This window comes from Anser cygnoides, chromosome 4, assembly GCF_040182565.1.
Source record: "Anser cygnoides isolate HZ-2024a breed goose chromosome 4, Taihu_goose_T2T_genome, whole genome shotgun sequence".
Lineage (NCBI taxonomy): Eukaryota > Metazoa > Chordata > Aves > Anseriformes > Anatidae > Anser > Anser cygnoides.
The window spans coordinates 54,528,062-54,549,419 of NC_089876.1; the positions used below are offsets into that span (position 1 = coordinate 54,528,062).

Below are 21,358 nucleotides of genomic sequence, written 5' to 3' on the forward strand. Positions count from 1 at the left end.
ATTCTTTCAGCATCCTCAGTAACTGGATTTTTGGGTGATACGTAAAGCTGCTTAGTGGTTTTGTACAGGTATGCAGTGCATGTTCTTGTTTAGTTTATTACTGAACTTCCTAATACTGTTGGTCCTTGCAACCCTCTGCACAGAAAGATAACTGACCGTTGCGTGATGCAGGAACATTTTATAACATGGTTTAGATCAATCTGATGTTAATTGCATCAAATACCCCCAAATTAATGAGTTTGGTGAACAATGCTTTCTCATTTGGCCTATCCACCAAGTTTTGGAAGCTTTTTTTGTAAACCTCATTCATGTATCCCTTGTATTATTGAAGCCTTTTGAAACTAGGAAGGTTTGCATTAATTTAAATGTGTGTAATGGAGCAACCACTATATTCTTTCTTTAGTTAGGGACAAAGAACTTTCAATTAATATTGTGTCAGAGTACCTGAATTCAGTGGTGTGAGAAAACTGACCTGAAAGTGCTGAGTCCTGAACTTCTTGCTTCCAGAGAGTGAAGACCTCACTGTACTGTTGTTGCATTTCCTTCGATGTTCTAGAATATCTTGCACTAACGCTCAGCATCTCACAGTATAACGCACAGTTCTGTGCTTTCTGGCTAATCAGATACTGTTCCTGTATTTCTCTGCTCTAATGTCACTGCAGGTAAAGAGGGAGTTTTGGATAAAAGGGATTCCAGACTTTACTTTGTATTCTGAGTTCTATATGCACTAAATAAGTTTGATTCTATCCCATCACTTTGTTTTAAGGTAATTTTTAGATGATTTTCAGTATCTTATTGTATTCGTAGTCAAGCTGAGCTTGGTTGTAATCTATTTTTAGCTGCAGAATGCTTGGTATGGAAAAGGAGATGTGGCTGACCTTTGGCAGGGAAGGTGTTTGTGGAAGCCTGAAGGATAGCTCTGGAGCACAAGGGCAAATGGTAAAGGAATAATTAGGATTTCTAAAACAAATTCAATGGTAGCTGAATGTCATGGGTTGGTTTGTTCCTAAGTAGCATGATTAGAATTCACTTTGAAACAACAAAAACGTTCTGATCCTTTTCATTCTCTCTCAGTCAGGAAATCAAACAGACTTGAATTAGAGGCTGCGTGTTGATCATTTTAAGCTCTGCATGACTTTTGAGAGACAATCACAAGTTTGAATGAATTTTGAGTACATTGATATTTCAGTAATTTTCACTCAAAAAAAAAGTGTAGATCTGTGTACACGTGTGCATACATATTATATAAACTAGGTTGCTTGCTAGAATTTGGGAATTTATAGGTAATGAAGAGCATGGTTTAAGCTGAATTATAATTGTAGTACTAAGATGCCTCTCGATGTAACTTTCCTTTTAAGTGAGGGATTTTGAGATGATATAAAATTACTTTGTGTTCACTTTTCAAAACCTAGACTTAATATATATGGATAAATATGTAAGTTTCTTAAAGTTATATATATAATAAATAGTTTAAGATCTAGCAATGAGTGATGGAGGTTTTATACTGTGCTTTCTTATAAAACAAAGCTTTGCAAGCATAGGTTTGCTTTGAGTTGTATGGCTCATCTGTCTCTTATGTTTTTCCTTTGTTTAAAGAAACCTTACTGTTTGAATTACGAAGTGAGGCAAACTTTACTGTCTGATTTCTTTGAAGACATGCAGAGTTTCTGGAGTGATTGTCCATGACAGTCCGAAGTGATGCAGCTTGATGTGAAGTAACAAGCATCTCGCTCAACTTTGTGGGGATTTTTGTGTGAAGTCACTGCTGAGAGAAAACCTACTTAACACAGTAGGCTTTTCCTATTTAGTTTCCAAGACATGTTAATTTTTGTATTGCATTTAATAGCAATAATGCAAACTACTTTCTACCATACAATTTCATCTATCTGAAAATAGTAATAAATTTTTAGAGAAGGTTTATTTGCTGCAGTAGGGAGGAGGAAGTGTTGTGACATTTATTGAGGTCCATACCCAGTAATGTATGCTTACTTCCTAGCTGTAAGCCACAGTGGAAATAAAAATTACTTTCCCCTCCATCAGCTCACACCCAAGTTAATTTTACAGCCTTGTCATAAAGCAGTAGAAATTACTAGTTATCACTACTTTATCAGGCTCACTTGACAAGGCTAGGTTGCAACAGAAACACTGTGTGACTGAAGCTTGTTGCTGTAAATTGAATTCTTTGATGTGCTAAGACAATTACTATGTAAATCTTCACTGGAAAAATGTTTTGTCCTGGTAACTTTGTCGTGGGTTTGTCAGCAGTTGGGTACCCACTGGGTGCTGTAGTTCCTTTAATAAAGGGGAAAGAAAAGGTCAGATCTGCTAAGTGTGTGTGCTGACAAAGCCAGTGGAAGGAAGCTTTCAGACCTGATTCTGTTTTGCTCTAACTTACTCTGGTGTTTCATGTAAAAGGAGAAAATTGGAGGTGGTCTATTTTATGATCCAGTAACTGCTGTAGAAGGCTGCTACCTTGCTTCTGAAATACAGCAATGGGATGTCTGCAAGACGTTTAAGTTCTCCTACGCTATTATCTATCAGAAAGGGCAGTTTACAAGGTTGTTGATGTGTCTAGAAAGCACAGAACCTAGTAACTGGCCAAGGCATTGCTATTGGCGTCCCTTAATGTGCATAAAATGTTGTTATATCCACAGGGTCAAACAAATTGCTGCTTTTATGAATTGGCTTTTGCTGTGAAGTGGCTGAAATGGTGCCAGCACTCTCTACTTTTTCATCACTTTAGATGTCCATTTTTTTCATTTGCTGTCCTACAGAGCTGGTAGATCTGTTTCTGTTAGAAAAGCTGTAAAAATGCAGAAACTTTCAGTTCTGCATGTTTTCTTAAGCTATTTGATATTATATTACTTTTTTTTCTCCTTAAACTTATCGGGGATTTAAACAGAACTATCACTGTATCTTGAACTAAAAGGATGCTATTTATTTCTGCACAGCAGAGTATGCTAACCCTTCTTTTGAGCCAAAAAAAAAGTTCTTAATATTCTTAAGACTCTTAGTAGTCTGTAAGAGGCAATTTTATCTTTTTTTTTTCACAGCTTTTCTTTTTATAGAGCGGTCCTCTTTCATGTTGTATTTTTAGTGTCGGCTGTAAATAGATTCCAGATGTTTGTGGCAATTTTCTTTTTCTTCCTCAGGCAGGTTAGCATTTCAGGAATAGAGCAACCTCTACTATTCTTTTAATCTTCTAGAAGTCTCCCTGCAACTTCAAAACTTACTTGTGATAGTGATTCATTCAGGAACTCAGTTTTGATTATTGTTTCAGCCTAGTAGAATTCTATATCCCAAAGCAATACTTAAAATTAGAGTTAAGTGTTTTTAGAGCGAGTTCATGTGTGACGGTGTATCCTGTTTTTCAATAAGCCTTAAACTACTGGATCCAAATACCCACCTACGATAACAAAATACAGGAACAACGTTCAAGGTAAATAGCTGCTAGTGGGTTCCACTTTGTCAGTTCTGCATGCCTAAATTTTCACTATACAAGTTATTTACAAATAAATTCTACCTTAACCTTTTGTAAAGAATTTTGATTTCATAGTTACCATGACTTCTGTGGTATGTGTGTATAATAAACAATATTGTACAGCTCTCAAAATTCAGTTTCTCACAACAGTGATAAACTACAGGACTTCTGGGGTTACTGAAATGCAGCTGTACTTGAAATGACATACGATTAGTGCACAGTGATGTGTCTAATAAGGAAAAAAGAGAGGAAGAAGATACTTTGGCTAGAGAGAGGAATGAGGCTTTGGAAATTAATTTGGAAACAACTCACGCCCAGGTAGAAAACCTCAGTTCTTCCCAGTAAAATCCCCCCCAAAAGTTCCTAGAGCATAAAGAATATAGTACCATATCATTCAGTTTGCTAAGAAATAACAGATTTCAGATTCTCAAATACCATGCAAGGAAAGCTTATGAAAAGACAAGATTAATCAAGAACAGCAATATTTGAAAATGTAATTCATGGTTCATAACTTTTGATTCATGTTGGTAATCTCAAAACTGTCATTGCATCCAGTTTGTCCACAAATTCATCATTTAGTGCAAATGGAGCTTTATGCCATATTTTCTTATGTGCATGCGTGCTGGTGCAAATGGAGCTTTATGCCATATTTTCTTATGTGCATGCATACATGTTTGTGTATGTTATTTTTGGGGAAAGCCCAAATTGTTAATTCTGAGAATTTCAGCAAGGGAAATACATAATGCCACTAGCACAGGCCTCTACCAAGCTCTGTTTATTCTGAACATTAATGTAATAACTTCAGTAAGAAAATACAGATGTGAACTACTTAACTAGCAAGATACCAGTTGCTCTTCATGGTTTTCTTTCTACGTATTTCTAGCAAGACCTTTATAAATCACTTTCAGACTTAACATAGAAATTACTCTGAGATTTAAGATTTCATTAAATTTGCAGAAATCTATTGTTTATTCTAAGAAATTGTCATTCTTGTAGTAATAGGTTCAGTAGCTAAGATTTAATGTTGTTCCACGAATAAGTGATGATGTGCTGCACTTCTGTGCAATTTTTAACCACAAGAAAAAGCATCCAGAGCATTTTATTAAGGTTAATCTGTAGCATTCTATTAAGATTGAGCAGAAGATGCACGTGCTGAGTTAGGAACACTTTTCTAGGTTCAAACAGCTGGTTCTTCTCACCCTCAAATTGTTTTTCTGCTAAGAGTGGTAGATGCGTGCAGTTGTTTCTCCACCCCCATGCTCCCCAGCTTCTTGTTTCAGGTATTCAAATTCTATGCTTGTGAAATAAAAGGCCTAGTTTTCCAGCAGTCTCTTTTGGTGGCAACTACCTCTTCATTTTTTGAAGAGTACAACCAAAACATTAGTTATTTTTTGACTGAACTCCATCAGAAAAGTTCTGCAATTCTAAATGTCTAGGGTAGGTGTGTGATTTTAAAGTACAAAAACTTGAATTTTAAATAATAAAAACACATAAAGAACATAACAGACTTTTGTTTCTCAGTTTGCCTTTATAGTGGTACCAGAATGAAGTAGTATTATACTGCAAGCAAATGACTTTGCGCTAATTTCTAGTTTACCAAATTAATATTCTTCCTTTATTCAGTGTGAACTCTTCTGACCACTCTAATCTTGCAGTCTGTAAAACCAGGAATAATCCTACACCTGTCCCCTGGAGAGAACTAGATATCTGGGTCTGTTTAGTTGGGATGGTTCCATAGGATGTGCAGGTGCCTACTGTTCCACTGTGCTGGCAATATGGCATGGCATATACCTACAGATACGAGCACGTATATGAGTTAAGACTGATTGGGATCTTTTGGATTACTTTAGGGAAGATAGAATCAAACACTGAAAAACAAAGCTTCTAGTTCTGTAAGTAGTCTCTTATAAACCATTGAGTAGGCTGTATTAGTTGTGTAAGCAATTTAACTTACAGGTAGCTATAACTTAAGTACATCTTAATGTGTTTCTGAGCAAAGTGAATAGATGCTACTCAAATGTTAAACAATAAAAATTCTACTGAGCAGTTTGAACTTTATCTAGGTAAACAAAAGTGTGGAGGTAGGGATGAAAGTGAGGAAAAACATAATGAAAATGGTGGAAAAATAGTTGAATAATGTACTCTTACCATCCTTGAATATTTATGCTCTTATCAGTATGGGCAGTGATGTTGAGTAAACATCCTTAGCCAATACTGATTAATGAGAACACTTTCATAATTTTTTTTTTTTTACAATCAAAGCTGAAGCGAAAAATCAGTTTAGTGCAGTGATTTCAGGTAGTTTTCTGCCCTCAGTCCCATAGGCAAAATTATTTAATTTCATGGGTGGGTTTTCTTCTGAGACTGTGTATGTTTATACTAACATACATTTCATTCAAATTAGTTGGTTTACAACATATCTAGAACTGAGGTATAGAAGTAAAATGACCTGTCTTCATCTTCATTCACCATGCAAATCAATTTTGTTACTATAAACTTCTCATAAGTTATTTTAAATGTTACTCTAGAAGAAAATACTACCAGGACAAAAACTGCTTTTGATGGAAATGAGCTTAAAAATAGAAAATACCTTCCTGGTTTAAAAAAAGAAAGACATAGCAGTTGTTTCTCTTTTTCAGATCCCCATTTGTTTTTCTCTATGTTCTTAATTCATTAAGCAGAACATCATGTGATAATAAGCTCTACAGCGGTATGTTTGCATTTATCTGTTGCATCGTGATTTGATCATGAAAGAGAGCGCATAAAGTAATGTTTATTGACATCAACTCTGTACTCTTTCCTTTCTACATTCTTTTTTGTATTGAAGTAGATCCTGGAGCAAACCTTCAACACTGTCAGAACTGCATATTTTGCTTAAATCTACTATCCTTTTTTGAATATTAATCTTACGATTTATTTCCAGGCTTTTGTGGTTTTCCCAGTACCCCAAGCCTCAAAGTCAATGTGTTTGGAAATGCTGTTCTGTCATTTGTTCTGAATTACACTTACGGTCTACATAGAGCCTACACTCATTGAAAATACGCAAATAAGTTGTGATATGTTCAGGCTGAGGCTGGTGATCATAGCATATGTATGCAAGTACTAAGATTTTTTTCAAGGTGGATAAGAATTTGACAAAACTTTGTACTTAAATTTTGCACTGCAATTTCAGTACAATTCATTTTCATTTAACACATGTACCATAATTTGACAACTTTTAAGGATGAATTAATGCTCATTTAAACATTTTTAAAATAGGATATTAATGGTAATCTTTGACACGTTTTTTTCCTTTCTGAAATAAAATTTGATTTTGTTATTTTTTTATAAATTTTGCTAAGGTTGAAATCTTAAGGGAATATAAAGGGCTCTTGAATTACATTTTCTCATTTCTGTGGAGAATCAAAATCTCCCTTTTGAAACATTCATTCTACAGGGTATGTAAGCAATTAAATTAATTTTAGAAAGTAAACATGTTGAAATAGTGGTCTGTTACTTGGTAAATGCTCAAAACATTTATGATGGCATTATTTTGGTGAGAGCAAAAAGCATGTACTGAAAATATGATTTGATGTTGGCAGAAAATAAGTTAGTTATTGAGGTATCTTAGAACTTTGGAACAGTAAATAATAAAGCAAGGGGAGTTTGAAGTTACAATCAGACTTTGTGTCAGGACCTCTCTAAATGGACTCTGCTGAATTTTTGATAATGAATTTGTGTTGAAAGAATGCCTCTAAAAATCTTTATTGATGCAAAAGTGGTACAGTTAAAGATGAAGGTGTTTTTGTAGTACCTTATCTGTTAATTTTGCTAATGCTTCTTGGTTTTAAACATCATTCTCATCAGTAAAACATGGAAGAGTTGAGTTCTTCTGTTACAGTTAGTTTAATGTTGGAGAGCAAGAGGCTAAAAATGAACAGAATTTAACTTGCTGAAAAAGGCAAGTAGGCCACCACTATGAAATCTAACAGGCTGTCTTAACAATAGAAAAAGATGGAATTTAAGGTGTCATCTCTATGAATATGACAATTTGACCAGCTTGTTGAGGGGGGAAAAGTAGGAAAAGTGCATTTCAGTGGTGTGTGTCTTGTAACAGAAATCAGTTCACATATAGCAGGTACCTTTGGAAAACTTGTCAAAGGAAAAGTAAATATAAATGAAGAAGAATGGTCAAAGATAGTGGAAAGATGGAGACATGTTAAGAAAGTTTAAGGTGTCTTTTGCTTTTATATTCTAAGCATGGCTCTCTTTTAGTCCTAGTAAGGCAATTCATTCTGTAGGAAGAATGAAAATAGTTTTAAACTAGGTCCTTCAATGTTCTTTCTCCTTTTTATCAATTAGAATATGCAATTACACTGAAAGCACAGATGAGAATATCCACATCCGGTGACCTTCCCATCTGTGTAGACTTCAGTTTACGACAGTCAACTGTGAAAACACACAAACCTCACTACAACCAGGCTAAAAAGGCATACTGTTACTCAGGAAGGTAATTGAGTTCCCTTGTGGAAGGACATCACTTTTTAAAAAGAAACAGCATTCTGACATTGTGTGTGTATTTCTTTTGTGTGGTGTTTTTTGTTTTTCTCCTTCAAAAAAAAAAAAGATTAAAAACCCAGTTTTAAAAACCTACTTAGTGGGAGTTAAAAATGCTAAAGGAAAAATCTTGGTTTCAGGAAAAGCATAAAAATAACATGCATTTGTTCTACTCCAAGCATCACTGTCAGCAAACAATTGACAACAGTAGGTGGTAGTTTTGATAGGTGGTTTTCTTAATTTGCCACCTGAAACAGCTCTGTATGAGTAATGAGCTTCCTTTGTTGTACTCCTTCCTACAGATAAGTAGAAGAATTCTTACTTTGTCATATTTGTGCAGAGTAGCTGTCCTTTTTTCAGTGTGCATATGCATTCTACCAGTAAATTACTTAATAAAAGGTTTCAAAAATGTTATTTATGGAAATGGCTTGTCAATAAATTCATTGCTGCTATGTTTTTGGAAGAAATGGCTGACAAATATAAATTTATTTTTAGGAAAACTTTCAAATACAGCAAATGCTGATTTCTAAATGGCATTTGAAAAGTAGAAAGCAAAATAAGCTGCAAATATATGTAAAACAGCATTAAAACCTACAGCAGTGTTTGATATGCATTGCAATTCTTTCTGAATAGCAGCAAAGGTATCTGTACATTTTTGGACCTAGAAGTTGGAAGTCAAAAGGTTTATCTGTCTCTTTGTGTTGATTTATCATGAAGCAGTTAATTTATATTTGTACGGGTACCTTGATCAGAGCATGACTTTCTCTCATGGAAGCAGTAATAATTCAATGTCTTTGTCCCCAGTGGACGTGGCTGAAAATGCAATGTCGTGTTGCTAGCAGAGGAACGTATCCCATTTACGGCGTTTTGGGGGAGGGGGCGGGGGGGAATGATAGCCTATCAGTTTCAGTAACCTAAATATTACTTATGTTATCTGATTTTAGAAGCTAATGAACTGTAAGACCATTATTTTTAAAGAATACGGATTTTGGTCAAATGTGTGAACACTTCAATATTAAAAATGTTTAAGTTTAAGCACTGTTGTTAGCTGCTATTTAATTAAGATGCTGAAGGTACAGTGGTCTCATTTACTAAACAAAAGGCTGTTTTACATTTTCTTCTATTTTCAGAATTATATGTTGTACTATCTATACATACAGTAGCAGAAATTACTTTGGGCATCTAGATGTAAAGTTGGAGTTGTACTTGTGGATGTTGTTGCATATTTTCAATGCGTCAGCCAGGAAAATAACACTGAATTGTTTCTGGTATTTGTCTCTGGGTAGAGCAAACTGCTTCTATGTTTTGTTTGCCATGGACAAAGAAGGATCATTTCAGGTTTTATTTTCTTTCATGATAAATATCAGGAATCTTTCTAATAAGATGATTGGAGTTCTAAAAATGTTGCGGAATATATGTTCTGAGTATAATATTGCAGGAAAAAGATTCTAGTGAAGAAAAAGAAATCTAATTCCAGCCAGTGAACTTCAGTTCCTTTTCTGTTTTGTTCAGAGTTATTGTATGTTGCTTGCAATATAACTTTTTTTAAATTAACTAGTTATTCTCACATGAAAGTACTGTTTAATTATACAGTTGGATTTTGTTCCAGAAACAATGGTGGTTTACTGGCCTAAGCAGGTAGTGTATATGCCAAGGCAGACTTTGCTATATGCTTACACAACTCTTTTCTTTTCTTTCCAGCTGTAAGCACAAGGTGTACTTGGAAAAGCTACCAAATACTAGCATAATTATCCCATTTCATAATGAAGGATGGACTTCACTCTTGCGAACAATACACAGTATTATCAACCGCACTCCAGACAGCCTGATAGCAGAAATCATTCTTGTGGATGACTTCAGTGACAGAGGTAAGGCCCAGCTGGTTTTGTTTTAATTTGAAATTTGTATTGCACTGTGGTCTCTATAGAAACTAGAGTAACAAAAATTGAAGAAAAAAATAGCTTCTGAACTGCTTTCCTTGAAGTACTATTTGATTGTCAGCTAGGGGAAAAAGAAACTTTTTTCTTGCTAAATGTGCTTTTGTTTTATTTTGCATGAGTACTGAAAAGGCAAGAGATTATGAATTGTTTATTGGTCTTTATTAGCACAGTATTTGAATACGTTCTTTCTGAAATACTGCAAATTGTTAATGCTTCATTGACTTGCAGAAAACAGACTCCACAATCAGTAAGATTGTAAAGTAGGTATGTTTATTCAGCGCTGGGCAGCACGGGGGGTAGTCCCGCCAAAGTCGTGTGCACCTGATGTGGCAACTTGCCTTGGTTACATGCAGTAAAGTTACATATGCATGAAGTTTCACAGTACGCCTAAACGTATTCGTAACCTGTCCCTGCTTTGTCTTAAAATTAGTTCCAAGGAGTCATTTCCATAAACTCCTCCCATCTGTGCTTGCACAGTGTATTCTGGTGGTTGTCGTCAGGGGTCGCGGGGATGAAGGTTGATGGCTCTTCCTTGTCACCGCTAGTTGACCTCTTGTCTTTGCGCAGACTCAGTTGCTCCTTGGCTCTTGTCCATCCGCAGGACCAGTTTCTACCAGTTTCTTAAGAAAGGCTCACACTCTTATTAGGAGACTGACCTTGGTAAGGTGCCCAAGGCTTCTTGCTGTAGTTAATTTGCACAATGCACCATAGTTAGCAAAGACACTAAGTAGCATCTTAGTTTACTGCCATCAGCGCTCTATCTCTACGTGATAAGATTCTCCTAACTCCCTGTCTCATCACCATCCTTTCCTTTTAGGCTTCATTTTTACTTGGAATTTTTAACTTTCGCCATTTTGGATGGATGCAAGTCATTTGTCTTTAATCCTGAATATGTATTGAATTAGGCAGCTTCTTGCTCTGGTATAAATTTACCATATAGAAAAATGAGACTGTTTTGAAGGGAATGTAAAAAAATAATTAAAACAATAATTAAAACTTTTGCTTTAGAATAGTTAAAGTTCATGACATCTCTGTATAATAAAATTAAGATAAATGACAATTTAATGAACTTTGCCATCAATACTTCTTGAATGCAACACAACAGTGGAATACTCTCAAGGTCTTTGGATGAAATTTAAATTCCTTAGGTAAAATTAATTCATAACAATTATATGGAACGTGGATGTAGTTTATTACTTTCAATTTTATGCACTTCTTTTAGGAATTTAAATGTGAAAAGATTTGATTGTTTATTTTGGTTTGGGATTTGTTTGAAGGTTGGTTTCTATTGAAATAACAATCAGTTATTGATTGTTGAAATAACATCATTTACTAATGCATATGTGAGTATTGTTTTGAGTAGATTGATAGAAAACAAAAGAATAATGCTCATTGCTGACATTTAGGTAATACCTTTGTCTCAGCTAGGAGCTTATAGCAAAAGGTTTCTGACCTGTTATGGTGAGAAGCCCCTAGGTGAACAAGAGGGATATTAGTAGAGCATTCTTGCAGTGTAAGATTACTGTAAAATTTTAATTTGATGTTTCAGGGGTGAGAAAGATTAATGGTGCACACATCTCTTACCCTTTTGTCTCTGCTGTTTTAGTTGCAATATGTCCTTTGATGAACTGCCTCTCTATCTGTAATTTAATTTTAGAGAAATCATAAAGCAAGTAGAGTTCTGTCTCTTCCATGCGTATAGAAACTAGACAATAGATGATGAAAGTTTTCAAAAACAAGTGCAAAGTAAGACAACAATTTTTCTGCAGGCTAACAATTTCCTAGTAGTAAAACAACTTACCAGGAAGTAAGTTGTTCTTATGAAGCCTCTGACTACTAAAAAAGCTTCTTATACTGAGCTACTGAGACCAGCTATTTAGTGTATGCTCAATCTGGCTGTAGTGTTTTTCTTTAATCAAAGGCCATATTGACTATATACTTTTAAATATGATAATGTTTTAGAAAGCTTATATACTTCCCAGTTATAAGAAAAGGGACTAATGCCATTAAACAGAGAATATTGTCATTTTTATTCCTCTTTCTGGAAATGCCCCAGCTTATGTTTTGCTGCTTGCAGATATTTTAGATATTATGTTGCAGGTATTTTGGGAGTAAATATCTGTAATATTAATTCCTATGAAATTACAGAAATCTCCTACGTCTTCCTCATTTTGAGTTATATAAACTTATCTAACTTCTCAGTGGAGCAGTTTTCATCTGGAAGAAGTGATTTATATAGTATGGAAATGCTTAAGTGTCTGGTTTGAAAGTCTTAAAGAAACTTATTAAGAAGACTTGAATGGAGCTGGGCCAAGAACTGATGTATAATGATGGAGGTTTACTGATTTCTTTTTTTGTTATTAAAAACAAAGATTAGAAATTTGTTTTTGAATGGTTGTCAGTTTTGAATTTGAGCATGTTTGGTAGCATATTTGTGTTTTGGGAATAGCTTTTTAACATGTGACAAATGTGTTAGCATCTCTACTTTTTGAAATCAATAACGTTGAACTCCAAGTCAGTTAAATCATTTCTGTATTTCTGAAGTGAGGTTTTTTTCTTGTATTTGTGATACTCTAAACTGTTTTTTAAATGATGCTATATTGTGTTTTCTTGTGCCTTTTTTGTCTTTCGAAGGCACAGGCTACGTGTAGTATAGATAGGTTATTTAATGTTGGAAAAAAGTCTGTCTACACGTCCTCAGTAATCCCTTCCCAGTTCATAACAATCTTTTTAAAAAGTGTTTGAATAAATGCCTCTAACATCCCTTTCAAGTTTCTACTTATTCTCAACTACTCTAGTTCTAACAAGGATTGTCTCTTGGTAACAATGTCTTTTTTTGTAAAAGGGAAAAGTTTAGTTAGTTGAAGTAGAGAGAAACATTAGCCATTTAATCACTACTATTAAAATAACAGCTATTGAAACATCCCATTCTCCAATACAGCCCCACTCCAGGAGGGTATGTAACACTAATAATAGTGTTATTAGTCCTTCACTTGTTTTTTCAGGGACTGACAAGAGCAGTGAAGCAGTGTGAAAGGCATTGAAGACAGATCAGGTCAAAAATGAAATGTGAGTTAAATTGTTTTCAAAACTGGTAGAAACATCATAAGCAAAGTTTATTGCAGTGTTGAAACTAATTAAACCACTATATGCTTTTGTAATTTCATGAGGCTTCGTATGTCAGCTGACAAAAGGCTATTTCTCACTTTTGTGAAATCAGTTAAAACTATTTAAGTGACACTGTGTATACTATACTGTTCCACAGTTGAAGATTATAAAAGAGTTCACTACTAGGACCCTATTTGTTGATAGTTGAAAGTGAGACTGGAGTATTTCAGCACTACGGTTATTTTAAGGGTAGTAATTAAATGGCTGGTGTCTTTTTCTAGTGTGTTGTACTAACCAAACTTTTCTGTCTTAGAAAACTCCAAGAAGTTGTTACCAAGAGACAGTCCTTGTTAGAACTAGAGTAGATGAGAAAAAGTAGGAACTTGAAAGGGCCGTAAAAGAGGGATAAAACATTGTGCTTTTCTGTTTTCATAACCAATGCAAATATAAATATGGAAATGCATATATAGAGCTTTTGATAACAGATGATGATGTTTTAGTGCATAGCCAGGTACCCACCAGCTTGTTGGTTTGTTGCAGAATTACTTGTGTGCCTTCACTTTATTCGTATTCATTTCTTTGTATTTTGTGATCAAAATGAAAAACTCTAGGTAGTTCGTTCATAATATTCACCATAGATTATGACATTTAGATATTATAAAAGTGAAAGGACAGCTGCACCTTTTTAAATATCAATATAATGCAGACTAGAGACGTGATATTAAGAATGGGGAAGTAAGCAAATGTTATGAAACTTGGAAGTACCAAACATAGTCACAAAAAAAAACTCAATATAAAAAACCCTATATGAATATCTGTGGCAGAAGGAAATGTAGATTTAAATATAGGTATCCAAAGTTGCAAAATATCTTTGTATAAGTTTTGGAGTTTATATACTTAAGTACTAAAATAATGTGAGGGAAAAACTTGATAGAATTAGCGGTGGAATTACTTCCAACTCTGTTTCAACATGTGGGGTTTTTGTGTGTTGATTTTTGATTTATGTTGTAAATGTGAGTAAATGATGGGGTACTGGCAAGACTAAAAGAAACTAGATTTATAGTTTACGGAAGCTCTTCCACGTGTCTAAGAAATACATTGTCTGTTAAGTTCTGTAACAGTGAAGTATTACCTTCTAGTTAGTCTGTCTTTGAAACCTCTTGTTAAGGGAACAGTTTTCTGGCTGACACCTAAGAATGTTTGTTTTTACCCTGTCCAGCTGACTTGGCAGTCTGCTCTTCATTAGAGACTTTCACTGAATTATTATACCTCAGATGTAGGCTCAAGTATGATAGCTTTTCTACAGAGGGTCAATATTGCATTATTAGTAATAATATTGTGGTACTAACAATGTACTTTTGCACTGTAAAGTATGCAGAATATTTGACTGATTTGGGGTTGCAAATTATTCTAATACCTGACACATGCAAGCAAAACATGTATCCAAACTGCATGTAAATTAAAGGCCTATCGGTTGTTAATGTGTTACCTGACATGGAAGCTGAACACCTCAGTGTTGGAGTGTACTGTGTGAGGTGTTTAAAGCAAGCTGTGTAGAAAGGATTCTTTTTCTGGGCTTTTTTTGCATCTCTGTAAATGAGGTGGGCTTTGGGAGAGGAGGGTGATTGGTGTGCAGGTTTGCGTTGTGGGTTTTGGGGAGGGAGGGGGGCAGATTGCTCTGAAATTGCTGTCTGTTGGTAGATAGATATCTGGAAAGATGGCAAGAAGCAGAAGGTGGGCAAGAGCTTTGGAGCAAAGGGCAAAATTCGGAAGTAAGCTAGTTGTCTTTGGTTCTGTTATAGACCAGCTTGTATTTACAAAAGAATGCTACAAACTCTTAATGTGTTTCAAAACTTTAGGGCAAAGTAGATTTGCTTTGTTAATGAGTTCAACAGTCAGGTAGGTTGCCAACACCTTTGCTGATAGCTTTGCACATCCACTTTTATTCCTTTTGTCTTTTAATGGCTTTGTTAGCATAGTCAGGCTTGTGAACTGTTAATAACACAGCTTGTGGCCACGCATGTAAAACTGACTTACCAAGCATTTTTTACTTTTTTGCTTTTACTTTACCCCCTAGATCTCTAACTGGTATAGTATCTATCTCTTGTAAGAAAAAAATAAACGGTGCCACAGCCAACAGTAAATTTATTAGCAGTAACAATTATCAAACAGTTTTTTTAATTGGTTAAAAAAAAATCAGATTTTCCTAAGAATAATTTAAAACTCAGTGGTCAGCAGCTTCTTTCAGGAAAGAACTAGTTTCTGTCACTGGCACCAAACTGATGTTTTAGTGGAAAATGACACTGGAAAATTTTTGTTCATGTTAATGAGCTAGTCCTTTCTCATTTTGTCACCTGCTGTGTTCTTCTCTCTATGTCCTCTTGCTTAACTCTATGTTGTACATCATTTCTCATTTCACACTCAGACTCCCATAATGTCCCATACCACATAGCATATGCTTTCTGCCAGTTCTCTGTTCTGTGAACAGCCCAGATTAATAATGTGCAGGTCAGTCTGCAAAACCAACCTGCTATTGATTGACTAGGGCTTGATTTGATCAGTCAGTGAACTTCAATGCTGGGGATGCTGTTTGTTTTGTGTGAACAAGGAGAAAGATCTGCTCTACTCTAATTACCCAATGACCCTAATAGCCTGCCAAAGCTTTTCTGGCCTTATGGACATTGTCTGGTCATTGTTGTAACTGTACTGTAGTAAACTGTAGCGTTATCATATGTTGTACTGAAAGCAGAGCAGCTCTGAATATCAGATAGCATGTATTTCTTGAGTGGCAAGTTGTGCTATTTGTTGCATGAAAATTAAATTCTCTGTATTTTACTTGCAGACAGCTAGTTTATGTTACATGTCACTTGTGATTCCAATTTATCAATGCTCAGCTTTGGATCGTGGGCAGATACAACTTTTCTGATCAAATGAAAAAGGGCTGTGTTGTTGAATGACTATTTCAGCAGAGGTTTCCTAGGATTCTCTGATATGGTGAAAGCTTGCTACTCCAAAAACTTAAATTCATGTATAAATATGATATTAATAAACAAGTCAACCTCTGCAAAGCAAAATATTTGTCTGTTCCTTAAGTTCAAGAACCTGTTTTTCAAAATGGTATATAGTTGCTCAATGACTGTTCAGTTGGAGCTGTTTAAAGTTGCACAACTGATTTATTTTTTCTTAAATATCAATAATTTTCGACCTTTATGTACCAGAGACTTTACCTTTTGAACTTAGTTTTTGGGTGTCTGCACATCCCTAAACAGCCTTTTCAAAAAAAAGAAAAGTGTGTGCCTGTGGGGTGTGGGGCACCAAACAGCATAACACTTAGAGCATAACTGGTTCTGAAGGCATCCAAGGATCATATGAACACAACTCATTAGCACTTTCTGGAGACACAGTAGGACAAGGAATGGGAAATTGTGTTAATGGGAAAGTCTGGGGTTGCCTCCAGGTGCTGTGTGTGGTCATAGTGGGAGCAGAAAGGTGGAAGAGGGAGCATCTGTGATTTTACAGGTATTAGTATACCAAAACCATGAGGATTCCAGGTGAAGTTATTGGATCCAGAACAGACAAGTACCCAATTGCTGCTGAGCGTAAGGGTAATGAGCTGGGGAGAAATATTGCGCTTCTGAGATCAGACTGCTTTTGGAACTGATGCTAGCTTGACCATCTGTGTGGCATTGTGTTGCATAGCATAAATACCTATTGGAAGAGAGACTGTTTGGCCTTCAGTATATGTCGTTCTGACTTTGTCTAGCTTGATATCAGTATTATATGACTCAATTGTAAGTATAGCGAACTTTAAATTCTCAAGTAGAAGGTGTTATAAGGCAGGTATTTTCCTGCAAACTGTTGATCCTGTACCTGTAGATGTGCCTTGATGCTTGGAGAGGTATAAAGAGGTGTGCTGGATTTTGTTGTCCTAGAAAATGAAATAGCTCAGCTTAAAACTTCTGTGTAAGTCTCATTCCTGTTGGAACTGCTTTAAACGGTGTGGGAAGCATAAAGAACACTTGCAATAATTTCAGAATAATATTATGTTTCTCTAATGCACGAGGTTTTGCACTGCAGGTTCTGCTGCCCATCCCATGGTTGGAAGCTATATGATAGGAAAGAAACTTCAGAAATGATCTGCTGTACAGTAGGATTGTAACAAGTGGTGTTGTCACCTTGACTAACTGAATACTAAACTGAAATAACTCAGCTGAACAATTAAGGCTAATTCTGTTTTAGGATTACAGATGAAAACAATTAGTGCCGTAGTATGTGTACATCAATATTTACAAACAGTGCACTTAAGTAAAGCTGACTTCAATTATATATAACAGTCCTCTGGAGAACACTAGTCACTTTGTACAGACTGGAGAGATTTGCTTCATTTTTGAACAGCTGAGAAAGAAAATAGAACTAAGCAGTGAACATTGAATTTGAAGTGCATTTACTGTACTAAGATGAGGAGTTGCTTTGGTATGTTTGTCTTGTTTGCAGCAACGTTGAGAGAGAGACAATGTTATTCCTATACCAACATCAACATCCAAGTGCACTGTTAGAAGTTTTCCTCAAGCAAACCACTTAATGTTAATAAATAAATCAAGCAATAGGAAAATGCTAATAAGTCCTTGGCTAAGGCTTGGTACTTGATGTAACTGAAGTACCTGAAATAGTTCATTCCTCAGGAAAAAAGAAGATGGTTGTGTGTACTTATATGGAGCTATAATGAGAAAAGCAAGTAAGCTTTTGAAACAGATTACACACACTACCACCACCCCACTAATCTTCCAGATTGTTCTCGGTGAAAGCTTTGCTGCATCAAGAGGGAGGTGTTCACTCAAGTTAGTTTCCAATCAGCTGAAAGTTCTGGGCCAGATCCTGATATCTTTAAAGTGGCTGGATGCTGGGGAACCTGGAAGCAACTTGCAGAATCTGTGCCTGCAATGTAAAACCAGCTTTCTGTGAAGGATGAAGTGTTCAGACGCATCTTGCCACACAAGAGCACTCTGTGTTTATCATTTTGTCTTCTTGAAGTGTCTGTCCCTGTGGTACATCATGGACAGAAGGGAGATTGCTGAGAACAAGAGGCAGTGCTGTGTGTTAGACCAACCCAGTTATTGCCTCTTAACCTGGGAAGGATTAATGAGCTGTTAGTAACGAGGCAGCTCAGTGACCCTATCAATTACACTGTGATTCTTGCAGCAGGCACGTCACCTAGAAAGAGGACTTGCAAGTGAATCTGTCATCCAAAAGTCATCCCAAACAGATGCTGACATCTTAGGTATTTGAAAGCTGTAAATTTGAGAGCTAACATTTGTAATTGGTATCTTGAAAGCTCTTGTCAAGTGTTCTCTCATTAACCGTAGTGATGGCAGGTGTTTGCAATACTCGATGCAAGTCACATAGACGTAGTGTGAGAAAGTAGGTATGAATTCAGGTACCTATTAACTTTATAGCTGAATAGTTATACCTACAGCAATTAGCCTTACCAGCTGGGAAACCTATTATACCAGTCATATAATTATACAAAGGTAAAGATAGTTGTTTTCCACTCCCTCAAGAATTTGCAATGGCCACACTGCTGATTATCATAACATCCAGGAACCCAGATCAATTTCAGCAACATCAGCTGGGCTGTTGATATCACTGATAGGGTAAGCTAACCTTTTAAGTAGTACAGTTTAATGGAGCGAAACTTTGAAGTGATGTTAATCTTAATTCTAGCATATTACTGCTTCATGTGCCCTACATCAGAAAAATTACAAGGGACTGACCCTCTTATAAAGTTAAATGCTTTTTTATTCAAAGCTGATAAAATCTCCTTAAAATAATAAATCAGCATATTTAAAATAAAGCAAAAGGACAAATAGGAAATTGAATAAACAATTTCAAGATGTCTGTATTGACTAGAGGTCTGACTAAACATAGGGTTTAATATTTTTATACGTGGGATATGGAGCTATTAAATGTCTTTTTAATTTCCTCTACAATGCACTCACACAGATACTATTTGAATTTTATTAAAGATGTATCTGCCACTTGGACTGGCTTCTAGTCAAAATAGTGGGTTTCTACCATGAGTGTAACAAGTACAATTTAAAGGATATCTGAGCATGAGTTTGAATAAACTGATTTGGCTTTGTAATACCAGATTTTCTATGCTTCACTGTTCCTCCTCAATTTTGATGATTTAATATTATGATTTCTGCTGTGGCGTTTTATTTCCAAATTGCAGATTACAGGCTTTTACCTTCAGCTACTGGATGTACCTTGCAATGGCAGTTTTGTTACTGAAGGCATTGTGACTTGACAGAATGGCTTTACCCATGGGAAAATAAATGGTTACCCTGAGGATGAGAGTTCATGATCAGAAGAATAATGATCATCTTGAAAGTGTCTGCAGCCCATCTCAAAATGCTCTCCAATTGCTGTAGTGCAAGAATATTGTCATGTTGTGAGAAAAGGAGGAGTGGGAAGAACTTGCAGTAATTGAGTTTGTACACTTCACCTACACTGAATTGATTGCGAATGTGGATGCAGTGGGAGCAATGTAGGACTGCCCCCACCTCTCACGCCCCAATGCTGCTTTCACTCAGACAATCGAGATGCACCTTGTTTATTAACATTGCATGACTGGACTTTTTGTATGATAGCATTTTATATTTATTTTCCATGTAGTTCCTTCAGTTTAAATAAATAAGCATTTTCAGTTACTTAAGGAGGCTGTTTCCAGTAGCTCTGTTTTGGTGAACTTTTCTGGGCTTTTTCCTTCCCATTGTGAAATGTTTGCTGGATGTGCATCATGCTGGTGACTGTAGGCTGTGTTCACTTCAAGTGTAAATATGTAAAGATATTTTTAGTACATTAACAAGGTGGTGCCAATGGGCAGCTTGTACTTTGCAAGGTTGTCCTCTGCGTCAGCTTCTAAAAATGCTTATGCCATCCTTGTATTGAGTGTCATTCACTAGGCATCTCCTAAGGATTTATAGAATCATTTTGGTTGGAAAAGACCCTTAAGATTGTCAAACCCAACAAATCACCTAACACTACCAAGGCTAGCAAGAGGATTCAGAAATACATCACTACATTCCTTCAGTGATCTTGAAATATCAGAAGCATATTCACGTAGTAGAATAAATGCATTCTAGTTTTGAGTTCATTTTTTCTGTTTTTCTACTATACCTCTCAGCTTTGATAATTTAACCCTATAGAAATGTGGCCGAAATTGGATTATTTAAAAAATCTTCATATGAAATAGATGTGATCTCATAACTAGTAAAGAAACTTCCTGAACACAAATAAACGTTGGCTTCTATATCGGCTCTTCTCTCAAACATCAGCTGTTCGCTTTCCTGTTGAAAAAGCACGATTGTACTGCAATGATACATTATACAATTTGACAAGAGCCTTGAACAATTAGCTTAGTTACCTTCTTCAGCTATCGCAGTTTATGAACTATGGAGAAGATGGATATTAGTAGCCCAAATAAGTGGAAAATGTATACTCCTTTTGCATTTCTGTACAATCCTTCCTTTCTAAGTGTTAAGAAAATGCCTTTATTTTTATTTAAAGACAGTACACAGTTGTTGCTATGAATAGGTGCTCTTGGGAGTCACCTGGACATTTAGCAATGCTTTGCTGGTACTCCAAAGGTATTACTTCCACTACTTCAGTGAGAAGCATAATGGAAATGTTCATTAACTTTTACATCTTTAGGCAACAAATAAAGAAGCATTCAGCATGAAAGTCTTGAGTCAGATGGTGTGGGATAGTAGTTGATATTCATTGCTTTGGAAGTCTCACGTGCATCCATTTAAGCTGTGAGGGATTCTCTCTTATTTGGTGTCAGGAGTACAGAGCTGAGATCTTATGTAGTACTGTTTTCATAAACTAATCAACAAGTTTTTGCCCTAGTATACAGCTAGAAGGTACTTGTCAAAGGTTAGTCTTCTGGTATTTAGCAGTTTTCTTTAATTAGAAATCTAAATTTATTTATTTATTTTGTATCTGATTGTTAGAGTTTCAATGTTCTCCTTACTTTAAATAACTCATTATCTTCTCAGTGTATACAGAAAGGGCTGGTAGCTTTCAGTTTTCAAAGTTAAACGTGGTTTAGCAAGCTTTTGAATTAACATCCCAGTAGTCTTTCTGAAGACAGTAGTTTGTTACACAGGGCTGTCTTAATTGCGACATTTGAGTTCACCTATGTAGACCTTCAAAAATGTCTCTTCCCCTTCCTTGAACACAGACTTTCAAGTAGGTTTATATTCACCAAGCACAATAATAACAGTACCAT

General features: G+C 35.7%; 1 protein-coding gene across 8 annotated transcripts in view; it reads left to right on the top strand.

The window, feature by feature from the left end:
* GALNTL6 (polypeptide N-acetylgalactosaminyltransferase like 6) overlaps positions 1–21,358 on the top strand; it is a 497,378-nt gene that overhangs the window by 219,532 nt on the left and 256,488 nt on the right. For 7 of the 8 annotated variants that reach the window (XM_066996158.1, XM_066996154.1, XM_066996156.1 and 4 more), the window contains exon 4: positions 9,719–9,885. In XM_066996158.1, coding sequence (XP_066852259.1) covers positions 9,719–9,885 — 167 coding nt within the window. Of the gene's footprint in view, positions 1–9,718; positions 9,886–21,358 lie in introns of those variants that run through there. The other variant, XR_010831175.1, reaches the window with a different exon arrangement.